Source organism: Canis lupus, chromosome 26, assembly GCF_048164855.1.
Source record: "Canis lupus baileyi chromosome 26, mCanLup2.hap1, whole genome shotgun sequence".
In the NCBI taxonomy this organism is placed as follows: domain Eukaryota; kingdom Metazoa; phylum Chordata; class Mammalia; order Carnivora; family Canidae; genus Canis; species Canis lupus.
Window position 1 is genome coordinate 12,614,619 of NC_132863.1, and position 14,333 is coordinate 12,628,951.

At 38.9% G+C, this 14,333-nt stretch overlaps 1 protein-coding gene across 6 annotated transcripts in view; it reads right to left on the bottom strand.

Annotated features, from left to right (window-relative positions):
- Window positions 1–5,113: 5,113 nt before the first annotated feature.
- The window catches only part of BTBD3 (BTB domain containing 3), a 33,647-nt gene continuing 24,427 nt past the window's right edge, over window positions 5,114–14,333 (bottom strand). For all 6 annotated transcript variants that reach the window (XM_072800063.1, XM_072800061.1, XM_072800059.1 and 3 more), the window contains exons 2-5: window positions 13,788–14,058; window positions 13,196–13,286; window positions 12,498–12,616; window positions 5,114–9,136 (exon numbers count right to left, since the gene is read on the bottom strand). In XM_072800063.1, coding sequence (XP_072656164.1) covers window positions 8,104–9,136; window positions 12,498–12,616; window positions 13,196–13,286; window positions 13,788–13,930 — 1,386 coding nt within the window. In that variant the 5' untranslated portion in view covers window positions 13,931–14,058 and the 3' untranslated portion in view covers window positions 5,114–8,103. The remainder of the gene's footprint in view (window positions 9,137–12,497; window positions 12,617–13,195; window positions 13,287–13,787; window positions 14,059–14,333) is intronic.

Below are 14,333 nucleotides of genomic sequence, written 5' to 3' on the forward strand. Positions count from 1 at the left end.
GCTTGGGGCCATTCCAAGCTTCATGGGTTCAGGGCATAAGCACAAGGCTGATTTTTGAGAGTTTAGATTCCAGGATCCCTGGCAATGAGCAAGGTGCTGAACAAGATGTCCATGTGGGTGAGTGGAAAGGTTCCAGGAGGCTTGTCTATACCAGGAATTCCCCACCTTTCATGTGCATCAGGGTCCCCACACTCCTGTCCTGAGCTTCAGACAAAAGTGACTGGCCTCTGAATAAGAAACTCTGTGGATAGTGAGGCTCCTAAAGGCTTATTTTGCAAAACAGAGCATCCAGCCCTAAGCAAGGGATCCGGGAATTAGCTGAGGTCAGGGCCCTGGTCAAATGAGGCCCTAGCACTGGCTCAGGAGGTGAGTCTGCGGATGGGAGGACATCTGCAAGGAAGGCAATGGAAGGGAGATAAAATGCTAGCTAAGAGCAGAGCTCACAAGCTCATAGTTGTCAGTACTTCTGGCACACCTGTGTTACTTGAATAAAGACAATTAGCCATTCGATTGCCCCCCTGTGATGTTCACATCGCTCATAATAAAGGTCAAACCTGCTTTCGACATACAACAGATAATTTCAATGCTAAAACTGATTTTAATCCCTCCCAAATCTGGAGAAGGGGTGATATCCAAAATTGTCTAAGATTCTAAGCCAAGAATAAAGAGTTTATTTTTGACTCTAGAAGAACCTGCAAATGGACTCCTCTTGGAAAGTGTCTTCAAAGGGTCTCACACGTTTGTTGCTTACAGTCAGAGTAGTTTAATGAGGAATCCTACCAGAGGTGGCTAGAATCCATCCACATCATTTGTCTCTCACATGACAAAATTGAAATACTTCTAAGAAAAATTGGTTAAAATAGAAGTCCTCAATACAGCTCTTCATGGCTCTATAAACTCCTTAGCTATTGACCAGTGACTGAGAACAGCCACAAAATGATGCTTTTTAACTGTCTGCATGGACAACTGGTTAAGCATGTGTAAACTATAAGCAAGCTCGTTCTCATAAGGGCATAGAGGAGGAAAACGTGTATGTCTAATTTGTGGCCTTTGCCATGTTGTCTTACTTACATGGCATTTCCTGTTTGCCAGGTACTGTTGTATTTTAGAAACCTTCAGTTCTTTCATCATCATCATAACCCTCGGAGAAAGACACTGTTATTATTGCCATCTTTCTTGAGCAAACTGAGGTTCAGAGAGGTTAAGTGACTTACCTGGAGTCACATGTAGCTAGAGCCCTGTTATTAACCAGTACACCATGTTGACTGTTTATTCCCTTCTTCCTAAAAGAATTCTAGAATCAAGGATGGGTATCTATAAACCAATTATCTACAGAGGATGGTAGAGTGAAAAAAAAAAAACAACAAAGCAAATTTTTCTTACCTTTAGGATAAGTGTAATAAAGCAAGGCATTCATTCCTTCTCCACCAAGTCCTCTTTTAACTGGATGTTACAACCACTGCATGCTGAGGAATCACCCTTCCATGTTTCTAGAATCTTCATCATTCTTTCCCTTCCATACCCCCCTACCCCCCTTTGGTCTTCATTTGCATTACTCACAGCCCGGCCCTAAGTACTTCTGTTTTCTGTCTGACCCAGTTTATAACTTCTCAGAGCTCAAGAAAGATGTTTCTAAAACACAAAACTGTTTTCTGGTCTATTTCAAATCTCTTTAATGTCACTGCTTTGTTCTGTGATAAAAGCCAGATAATTTAGCCTAGCAGATGATGGGATGTGCTTCATGTTCAGGTCCAGTTCATTAGCTGGCTCCATACTTGGCACACAGTAGGTGGCCCCATTCCTCCACATGTCCCATTGCTTGAGCCACGTTCAGCTGTTTGCCTGCCTGCTGTTTCTCATCTAGAATTCCCTTCACTCTTCCCTGCTCCCTCCAACCTTCACTAGATAATTCTAATGCATCCTTCAAAACCCAGCTCAATCATCACTTCTTCCACTGATCTGGTTGCCCTTTGCAGTGCTCCTGGAGTAGCTACACATTTCTCTCCTATTCTGTACAGGCCCCTGAAAATGTGAACTGTAGACAGCAGCAGCAGCAGCAGCAGCATATAGAAGCCCGTGGGATGTGCGTTTCTCCTGCCCCACTTAAGACTACTAAATCAGAATTTCTGGGCATGGACCCTGGCATTTCATTATTCTTCTGCATGCTGAGGGCAGAGGAGCACTGCCCTGGACATTTTGAAAGCACATACCATGTCGTATTGGATCCCTGACTTCCCACAGTTTCTCATACTGACTGGGATAAAGCAAAGGATCAATGAATGATCAGTGAGTGAATGAACACTGGGTTAATCCTTGAATTCATTAAACCTTTTTTTTTTTAAGATTTTATTTATTCATTCATGAGAATACACAGAGAGGGGAGAGAGAGAGAGAGAGGCAGAGACACAGGCAGAGGGAGAAGCAGGCTCCATGCAGGGAGCCCCACATGGGACTCGATCCCGGGTCTCCAGGATCACGCCCCGGGCTGTAGGCGGCGCGCTAAACCGCTAAGCCACCGGGGCTGCTCCATTAAACCTTTTTTATCTAGGAAACAGGGAGTAGTCCATCAATGCCTCCAAACATTCTTAGAATTGGAATACGTCTTTAATTTTGAATTGGTTAAGGCTCAGGTGTACTGTTTGTTCTGGCACTATTATAAGGGGCACTGAAATAATTTCAAGTTTAGAGCTGATTAAGCACAGAAATCGAGTATCCCTCAAAAGTACATTTTTTTTTAAAAGTACATTTTTATGCTTCTACTGTACAGCAGAAGGTGCTACCCTCTGCTTCAAGCCCTGAAAGACTATTTGCAGCTTTCCTTAAATTGTCTTCTTTCTTTTGACTATTTTTTGAATATAGTAGTTTAGGAAGGAAAATGCAAATTGTACAGCTATGGTAAAGACTGCTACATATCAAAATATCTCATGGCTTCTTTGGTTTCTCACAACAGTCTCTGTGCTAGCTATCTGCTGCTTGTAAAGCTTTCTTGCAGCACTTCATGCTAAAATTAAGGCTACTAGTAGGACTTTTTTGACTTTTTTTCAGGTATAATTGCACTCCTCTAAAACAAACTGATGTAAGACATAGTCTGTTAAATACGAACTGCTCACCAACGCCATAAACAAAAATGTGCCTTAATTTTTTTGTGTGTGCCTTAATTTTTAAATAATTTTCTGTACTGTTGTTCCATGAAGGGAAAAGGGACACCATTCTTGAGGTCTAACACACAGCTTTCATAGCAGTTAGACTGGTTACTACCAAAACCAGCTTAAAGAGAAATCAAAAAAAAAAATAAAAAAAAATAAAATAAAAATATTAAAAAAAAAGAGAAATCAGCTGTGGTAAACTTGTATTAAGTGCTGGTAGTTGAATAGTTAACTTTAATCACATCCAGTACACAGAACTGTTTAAAGTACAGATTTGACAAAGAAAAGAGCAGGTGTTTTAACTCTTTATCTTGAGGTTAAGGACTTTATAGATGGTAGAGTACAAAATAGCATCTGCTAGCAAAACTGCTCTCCAATGGACATTTAAGTGAACAGGCAAACAGAAAACAAGGGTCATAAGGGTAGTTAGGGTTGGCACAGTCAACTCCCCTGCCACTCTTTTTCAAAAAAGGCTTAAAAGAGGCAGCAGAGGGGAGATGCCCAAGCTAGAAATGTACCCAAAGGTTCTTCAGCGACTCATCTATGCTGCTAGTGTCTTATGCTTGGTGTGTGACAGGGTCAACCACCACCTCCAACTCTTCCTCACAAATACTTCCATCCCGCCAACAGGACAGTATCTTAACTGAGAAGCTCTTTTCACCAACACTTACAGTGGTTATAGAAACAAGTAAGGAAATTCTATTTTTGAAAAATTTCCCGTTTTAGTTTTGTTAGATGATATATTTTAAGAAGTGGAGAATAACATGAGTTGAGCAAAGGGAGCAGTTGGTCACTAAACATAAAAAGCTCATTAAAAAAGATGTTGAAATGTATTAATTAGAAATCAAAAGTGTATTCAACTTCCACGGACACATCTCAAAGGCACCCAGAGTCCGACTCTAACGAACACTTAGGGGAACCACAGATTTTTCAGGGCCACTTACTTCTTTTGGCCTCTACGTTTTATGACTTAGTTCCTCAGGAATACTTTCCTCCTTTCAATTTTTTGCCAAGTTTAAGTTCATTGCTTTTGTAGACAAGCCACAGAGTCCACAAGGAAGAAAGTATAATTTCAGTGACATGTTGCTCCTGGATGCCAACAAAGGGGGAGGATCATTTCCAATTGTTTTGGGATACTGAAAACAACCATATGTGGATTAAGTTTAAACAGCAATAGAGAAAACTGCTGACCTTCCTGGATTAAAGACCTTTGCAATTCAGGTTGTATCTGTAATTAAGCTGAGTAGAATGAATATTTTCAGTTTCTTTATTCTCTGGAATAATTCCAAAAATCCTTTGAGTAGGTATGCTGCTGTAGAAGCTGAACCCTGAGTAGATGAAGGATTAAACAAATATAAAGGGTTTCACGATAAACTCTAGTATAAAAGCAACAGAAAGCTGCAGAGAAAAAATATATGTATGTGTATTATATAATTATGTATAAATGTGTACACATGTGTATATATTACTTATATGGGCAAATAAAATGGAAAACTAGTTGAGCACATAAAAATTATATTCAAAATTCTATGACATTTATTTTTTTTCATTCAGACACTCCAGCTATTATAACACAGCAGGAACAAGCAGCACTGGTTACATCTAAAGCTAGATGTGATTCAGTATCCACACCCCTTTATACAGTCAGATCCACAGACATGTGAGCAACTATAGCATCAGACTGCCAGCAAAGCACGAGTTTCATATAGGGAATATAAATGCATCCATTCATTTCCTCTCATTAACTTCACAGTCAGGCTTTGAACAATGCGATTGATTAACATATTCATTGTTCTCTTATGCTTTTACCTCAAATTTTTACATCTTTAGGGATCAAAGATATCTGAATACTTAGCAAACAAATGTTCCTGCAAAACCATCTCTGCAAAACGTAGTGGCACCAAAAGTGCCAGAATGGATTTTTTACTGTTTCAAGGGACCTACAAAAATGCTAAGGAAAACAAATCTATGAACCAATTTTATTTTTATTTGCATTTAACATGATTATACACATTCATGTGTCTAACAAGATCTGCACTGTTACATTAAAAATACAGTACAATAACATTCAACATGAGGTACTTCATATTTATATATTTTTCCTTCATAAATAATGCTGTAAGCTACTAAATTCAAGCACTCTGCACAAATGGCTAGTGTCTTGAATTAGCCGAGCTTATTTAAACACCTTAAAAACAAAAAAGACAGTTCAGTGCAATAATTATGTAGAAATTAGACCATTTACTTAAATACTATATTAAGATATGCTTAAAGAATGTTACATTAGAACTGCTAGCCTAGTTCCCCTTTATCCCCAGTATGAACAACGACAAAGACTGCCAGATACATTGGGAAAAGCATCTACAGAGTATTCTGTTTAATAAAGATGTGTTTTTACACTAGAGTTGCCTGTCTTGTCAGAACAATGGTTTTCTAGTTTTAAAAGCTACAAAATTCGAGATTACCAAAGAAAATGAAGCAAGCACATTAGCTTTCATTCCATGTTGAAAATGCAACAGGGAGAATAGGATTCAAAATACAAAATTTCTTATTCTAAATACAATTTTCAAATTTAACTCATGGCTCTCAACACCAGCCAATTAGGTGATGAATCTGTCTTTTGTTTTTTAGGTAATAATAATTAACATAAAATCAAGCTCTTATACCCCCAGTGTACAAGATCTCCCTCGGCTTTCACCCAGCAGTTCCCTAGCCACATGGAGGGCATCTTGCTAACAGGAGTGCTGACAGTGAACGTTACTAAATGAACAATCTTTAATCTAAGGTTATCACACCCACCTCAACAATCTGATCTGATGACATTAGTGTTAAATCAGGTTTCTTCTTCTCTGGCTTAAAAATGAGTGCCTTCTAATCAGGTATATAGTCTACCAATTTGCATGGTAGCTATGAGTTACCGAAATGTTTAATCATAATTTAAAAGCAAAATCCTTTACAGAACTATTTTTAAATTGAAAACACACCTTTATTTCATAAATACTTTGCCAAAACTACTATCTGTCATCTTCCTAATAAGAAATAGTTGTTAGATAATTTTGGAAAGTTGTCCTGGGAGTACTCATCTAAAATCACCAGTAACAGCTTTTGATCACCTATGCTAACAGGCATAGGTAATGGCAAACATGATTAAAACATTTCCCATAATCCAGTGTTCTCCTCCACCAGGGAAGCTGGCCAAAAGCAAAAACCCCACGACTGGGGGGGAAAAGTGGCCCAGAAGCACAGTGAATAAGATAAGGGTAGTCACTTACTGGGGCCTTGCTAGGGCCAGCATGGGGACCATTTCTGTCTGACCTCTTATACTGGCCAGGCAGGGAGGAGACAATGCCTGAGTCGGCAAACACACTTGCATGCACATGGACGTGCATGGACGCCCACGACGTGCACACACCCACCCACCCACCCCAGGACTAACCCCTGGCTCCAGACAAGCCAGCTTGGGACTCGCAGAGCAGGAGAAGGAGGCGGCCAGGGACCACACTCTGGGTGGTGGGGGAAGCCATCTCAGGATCACACTGAGCAGAAAAGCTGCCCAGAAAGACATGGATACTTCAACTGGCAGTGAACACATTGGACACTACCAGGGTCACAGGCACTAAACCATCACAAGCCATCACTGAAGGAGAATTTTTGGATGAGCTTTTCCCTCCTTTGTTTACATTAGCCGTGTAAAAATAAGAGGGCTGGATGTGATGCTGATGCAGTGAATATCAGTTACAATCAAATGTATCGCTCCAGACTTTTTTTAAAAAACCCTGCAGGCATATATTGGCACTTTAAGATAGCCAAAGACCAAATTCTAGCAGTCTAGGAACAGGACATAATTATAACTAAGAAGATAGTATGTGGTCAAAGTAGATCAGGTAAAGTGTATTTTGGATTAAAAAGAAAAAAGAAAAATCAAAGAATAAAAGTATCTTATTACATTAACATGTAGTGCTACAAAACTAATTATTACTCCACACATCTGAAGAATTGTTTGGTCCTCTTTTCATGGGAAAAAGGGCATAAGAATTCTATACAGTATGACTTATAAAAACAAGCAAATAGTGGGGATCAGAAGCAAAGTGGGGAGAAGACTGGCTTTTTCAAATGGTGTGTTCTATCACGCCATCAAATAGACTATTTGTAGAATGGGACTTCTTTAGGTTTCCTTTCTAAGCTGTTTTAGTTTAAATTAATAGGCTTGTGATTTTCCCCAATGACAATAAAAATGTGTAATTTAGTTCCAAAAGAAGTGTCTGTACTGCAATAGTTTGTCTTCTAAACTAAAAGGATAAAAACCTGCTTGTAGTAGAAGTCCTGGCCTAAGCAAACATCCAATTTCCTATTTTACATTGATACTTTGCAGTGTTTAACATTTAACAATCTTATGAATTTTGGATTTAAGAAAAAATAATGCCCAGAGTAAAATACTTAAAATGAAACAAGAGCTAAACAAAACTATCGTCTACTTTCTAAATTATTATTTATTACGAAGCAAAGCTTCTTTCAAAATTGTACACTGAGGTTTACATGTAATTTGGGGAAGGGGGGGAGTTCTCTTTAAAAATAACTCATTATTATTTTAGAATATTTATTTCTATTGTCAAAATAAAGCCCTAAAGGAAATTCAAGGTGACCCAGAAATTCTGAGAGAGACAAAACTGGGAGGTCAATGGAGCAGTTGGAAAAGAGCACAAATTCTCCTCGGGTGTATAGATGCAACTCTAAAAACCACAAAGCCTTAAATAAGAACTTGGCTCTTTTAAGCATATAGTTAAAAGCTGAATGCTGCATTTTTGCCTATACATAATTAAAAGTTTGAAAGAAATTAAGAAACTGCCTACAGCTTCATTCATTACGAATTACCTGCGCTGATCTGCAGATGAGCTAAGTATAAGCAAGTAGGAACCAGATGCGCACCTCAGAGCTCACACTGCTTTGGGAGGTGTTTTCAAGCATAGAATATGAGTTCAGGGATCTGCCCTCCTTGCACCCCAGTGCCATTGGTACTATCTGAGGAGCACTGAAACTGGACAGTCACCTTGCCACACTGAACTTCCGTCATGCCTTCTTGTCCAAAGTAGCTGAGTTCATTTCCATCCAGTATCACGCTGGCTGTGTAGAAGGTGTCTGGTTCAATCTGCACTGGGTACTCAAACCACACGGGGAAAGTATTGCTGGAGCCATCTGAGAAGTACTTGCTCAAGTTCTGCCCCAGAACAACGCCCTGCCGCTTGAGTTCAATCTTGGCGCTATACTCTGCAGAACCACAGCTGGAGCCATACAGCCCAAAGCCAGCAATGAACACTCTCTTATCAACTGCGAACTGGATGCTGTCACAGCGGCCCCGGTAACGCCACTGGTTGCTACGATAGGCACATGATTGGAAACGGTGACAGCGCTGGGGGACGAGGCCCTTGCGGGCTTTACTTACAAACTGCAACTCGGGCTTTTTGGCTGCAGTGTACCAGAGGAAAATGTCATTGGTCTCATTGAGAGTTAAAACTCCTGACTGGGCAGCACCATTTGCAAAATCATCCAGGGCCATTGTGGGTATGCGGATTAAGTAAAGTGCCTTTCCAAGGACCTTGCGTTTATTTTCAATGCTCAAAGCTAGATCTTGTCGCTGGCATTCCACTTCAGCCCAGTTGAGAGCTGCCTCAAAAACCACAATTTCTTTGGCATTCAGAGTTTCCCTGCGGAGGATACTTTCTAGAGTCTGGAAGTCGATATCGCAGAATCCCTCAGACTTGAGAGCTAACTCAGCCTGGGCATCGATCACCTCCCAGCAACGCTGGGTCAGGTCTGGCTCCTCAAACAGGCAGCTCTGGGAGAGGAGTACACAGGCGTTCTTGGCGCTCAGGCTGGTCTCCAGGAAATTAACGCAGGCTCGGGCGAGGTGAGGGACAATGTACTTTTTGGCAGCATAAAGAGTGGCCAGCACTGTGTCAGCAGCCAAGTCAATTTCATCACAATAGATATATCTGAAAGAGAGCACACAGCATGTAAATGGAATTTTCACAAAATGAATGTGTCCAACAAGATGCAACTACTTTCAAGTTAGTTCCAAGAAAGTCATCTTATGTGACAGTTATTATAAAAATGATTGGGATTAAGGGAACATCTGAAATATGTTCATTAATTATTAATATTCCAACTCAGCAGTAAATTTGTATAACTAAAGATATTAACTTTCTGTTACCATTCTAGCCTCTATTTTATAACCTGCATTCAATGTCTTCTCAAAAAAAAAAAAAAAAAAAAAAAGATACTAGAGCTGTTTGAAAAAAAAACTATATACCAAAGTTAGTATTAGCAAAAAATAGCAAAATTTCTGTTAAATACACCATCTTATATTTAATCAAAAAATAATCTCCAGAGTACTTGGTGGCTCAGTTGGTTAAGTGTCTGCCTTTGGCTTAGGTCATGATCCAGAGGTCCTGCCTGGGATTGAGCCCTGTGTCCTGGAGCCTATGTCCTGTTGGGCTCCCTGCTCTGTGGAGAGTCTGCTTCTTCCCACTGCCACCCCCCTCCTTCCTCATGCTCTCTCTTTCAAACAAATACGTAAAATCCTTTTTTTTAAAGAATAATCTTATGTTTTAGAAGAGTGCGCTCTCTCTCTCGATATATATACACAGATATACATAGTTTTATTTTTAAATTTTCTCTGTACATTCAGAAAGAAACAAATGCCTTTAATACTATAATGTTGGCAATGATTACATCTTAATTCTTTTAACTAGGCAGGACTTGAATTTTTCCTTAACACAAAATAAAACCTGAAATTAAGCAAGATATTTTTCAAGTAGCTTTAAAGTTCAACAGATTATCAAATATGAATTTCAACAATCCGACATAGGCTTTGTATCTGGCTTTTTTTTTTCCTTCAAACTCTAAACTCTTTCTTCTCCACACATTTCTTCTACCTTCAGAATTAAAGACTATTATTTCTGGATATATTTAATTAAAAGACAAAAAAGCAAGAAAGCCTAAATATGCACTTATTTTTATGATTCTGTAAGGTATCCCTATGTCAGGATGAGAGAACATTTCTTGTGATTTGGGGGAATGGTGGCAGCCTCCCAAAATGGTATGTAAAGACAAAAATCATCTGCTTCTTTTAGACTGGTATGGTTGAGTACGAGAGTCAGTGAGAACTACATACGGGTGAAAAATACATGCTGTTAATACTTAATTTTTATATTTTTCTAGCTAATGCTAAGATGTTTAGCTACTTGCTGTGAAGTTTTCCTTTAATTTCTACATTTTAAAACAGTAAAACATATATGACAAAAAATTAGCAATGGCTTCTGCACAAGTAAAAAATCCCACAGTGATGACAATAAGAAAAACATCCACAATCACAAATGAAACTTCCATTTTTGCTCCCTAGAAGCTCTTCTCTTCTGATATGCTAAGCCATAATATACCTGGCAAGACTAACTCACAACATACCGGCAGCTCAGTGATGTTCTGACCTGAGAACCAGGATGCTGGGGAAGAATCTGAACAAGGTCAGCACGTTGTGCCTCTTACCCCGGATTGTCAAGTGAGCAGTCTTCCCCCTTTTCTTGACAACTCCCTTTCTAGGAATACTGGCTACTCAGCCATACAATGCATGGTCTGGAAAACCTGGCCCCCACTGTCCATGGCAACAGTGCAGTACTAACTATGGCCCAACAGCAAACGGCACCTTACTTCATTTCTGATTCTTACCACTGTATGTATCATTTTAAAAAGCTGTATTGAGATATATTCTAGGTAATGTATTTGTAAGAAAAAATGCCTACAGAATGACTTGAGTGAAATGTAACTTTATAATTCTTACTTGTGTTTCTTAATTATGTATCTATTCTGGCTGAAACAACAGGACACTCTACTGGACTGCAGTGCAGTCAAAATGCTGAACTAGTGTTAGCGTTCTCCTCAGCAAGAGACAATGTCAAATATACAAAGCTGATTTGACTGGAAAAAAAAAAACAAAACCCTCAGGTAAAACTGGTTTCTGTACATGTACCTCTAGAAGATTATAAAGGTCACTAAGTGTTGGTTGTTTAAAAGTGGTGGATTAGTTTACCTTTTGGTACTTCACATGCTCACTTATCTTTCATTTCCCTATTTCCCATTGTGAAGTTTCAGTCAGAAGCAATCTGATTTCAAAACTACAACATAAATAAAGAATTGAATACTTTTAAGTTCTACAATTGACTAGAGTACTTATTTCTCAGTAGAAGTAGACAATAAATATCTTGCAACATTTTAAGCATTTGTGGGATTATCGTCCAATTTGTTGACACAGAAAAATTTAACAAACACATTTATTCCAGGGAACCAAAATGCCCACAGCAGCAGATAACCTTGAACTCTTGATATACTTGGTGTGCTAGAATAAGGATTTAACAAAAATCATAAAACCTTACTTATCACACTAACACCACCAGTGCACATCAAAGAAGCTGATTATATTTTTTAAGTATATATCTTACATGTTTATATTTTTATATTACCAATTAAAATTTTCTTGTAAAAATACATATAAAACTATAGAAAACTATTCATATCTCTCAAAAATGTTTCTTCTACTATCAAATATTTCTTTATCTTTGAGAAATGGTATCTGGTTTTATGTAAGAGTACCTGTATGTATGGTATGTATGTACATACAAAGATCAGATATTTTAACACAGTAAGTTTTAAATAATTTTTTTTTAAGATTTTTTATTTATCTATTCATGAGAGACAGAGAGAGAGAGAGAGGCAGAGGGAGAAGCAGGCTCCATGCAGGGAGCCCAATGTGGGACTCGATCCTAGGACTCCAGGATCATGCCCTGGGCCAAAGGCAGACTCTCAACCTCTGAGCCGCCCAGGCATTCCTAACACAGTAAGTTTTATATCTGCTGACAAGAAACAATAATTCCTAGAAAATTCAGCAATCTCTTAACTAATGGTACTTAAATGGAGTGCAGAATTTCTGGAATTGTGAAACAAAATATAATTTATATCTTTAAAGACTTCATACACAATGCTGTCAGAGAGATTGTAATAGACAATCCTCCATGACAAAGTGATTTTTAATTTTAAGTCGTTAAAAATCAAATCACTATACGTGCCACTTGGTCTCAAATCCCATGCCAAGGTGTCATTGCAAATGCCTGCACCATTCCACATGCTTTTGTCCCAAAAGATGCACAGTAGTTTTCTCCAAAAACATTTACAAGGTAAGCAGCACCCTCTTTCTTCATCAGTCTCCCTTTCAGTTACACAGAACTTATATTTAACTGTGAAGCCAGCAGAGTACAAACACAGCATAAACAAACTCTTTCTAAGCAAATGAACGATGCTTACTTCAGCATAGCGAGAAAAGCAGCAGGTTCGACATCTGGTATACGGATTTCATCTTTGTCCTCAGCAAGTTCTCCGTAAAACATTGCATGGAACACAGAGCTCCCAACAGCTAAAACATACTGTGGAGAAAAGGAAATCTTATTTCATGCACTAAACTGAAAGCATTTTCAGTAAATCAGTCCAGAAAAACAACTCCAAGCAATCAGGTTTAGTGGACATGAAGCAACTACACCTGCTCTTTCTTCAAAGCCAAGGTCTAATGTGTATCCTGCTGTGAAAGCAGAAGATAGATGTTCATGCAAGCCAGCCTTTATGCTGCTAATTACCTCAAAGCTTTAAGGAATTAATGTGTAAGTTCCCTCATTACAAAATAAATAAAATAAAAGCTTATCTAACCAAATTTCTAGGGGAAGAGTAAACATGACTTTCCTAACCTGTCACAACAACTTCCCATGACTGGAGAGTTAAGAGGGCATATTTTTGTGTGGGATGTAAAGCAGGGTAGAAAGACACAAAGAAAAAAAATTAAGCGTGGCTAAAGACCCTTTGGAGAGGCTATGCCTTCTCTGTGATGGGCGAAACACGCACTGCCTGCCATCAGCAAGCTGCCCACCCCAACCAAGTTTCAGGCTTATGAAGAGGAGAGGGTCCCTCTTTGTAAATCTCAGGACTAAACCGGTAATGCAGCTGTTGCTTACTTTGTGTCCTGGCAACCGCTGAGTCCCACCTGGTGGCCCAACCACAAAATGTACATCTGCCATCAAATCATTATTGAACATCACTGCATTTCTATAAACAGAGGCAATTTATTAATTCACAGCAGCCAGCATTTTTAATACCCCCTCCCAACATGCAAATCCCACAAGACTCACAAGCTTAGCAAAGTTTAGTAACTTCAGGGCAGAACTACAAATACAGATTCCACTAAACAACTGTTTGTAATCATTGCAAACACATGGGAAGTAACTAAAGTTAAAAAAAAAAAGGCAAAAAGTTATCCAAACTTTTCATAAGACTAAGGACAAATAATAGGTTTCTATCTTCAAACCTTCCATGGTCCGTAGACACAAGCCTGTCACTTAAATGTTACAGCTTGCAGAAACATTTTTATCTAAGAGGAAAACAGCTGTACTGTTTTGGAAAAGATACAAGGCAGTTTTCCATTACCAATAAAGCTTCTGGGAAAAGAGGAAACACAGATTTATGTTAAAATACATTACAGGTTGTGCAAAAGCAGAAACTTCCAACACAGGAAAACTTTTAAAGTAAATATGCTGGTCTGGCACTTACCTTTCTCGAATGGTAGGATAAAGACCCTGCCAGTTTGGGGCCGGAATAAGGTTGTTATTACTGAGATTCTGCTGGTGGTACTGCTGGACAGTGGTGCTGCTGGAGTTGGCTGGTTTTTTACGAGGGAATATATCAGCAGCCATCTTCTTCTTCTTTTTAGTCTTCAAGGTAATTATTTCATAACAAACTGGGGGCAACTTGCTGCTGCTGCCGCTGTTGCTGCTGCTGGTATTTGTCTTCGAGCTTTTCTTGGACCTATTCTTTACCGTCTCTGGAAGCATCAAGAAGAAGGTGAGACATTTCATGTTCTTTTCCTTGTCATCTACCATGAGTACAGTATGTCTTTCTTTATAGCTAGATATCCCAAATTGGTGCAAACATCAAAGAAAAGAGGCTAGCATGAGCCAAGATGTTAACAGAAACCAACAAGCTGCTATTTTGCTTCTTCTCTCAGCCGGACAAGGTGACCTTTTCACTATGTTCAATAGAAACTGGCTTTAAGTTTTATCCAGTACTGGGTCTGCTAAATACATCTCCATCATGATT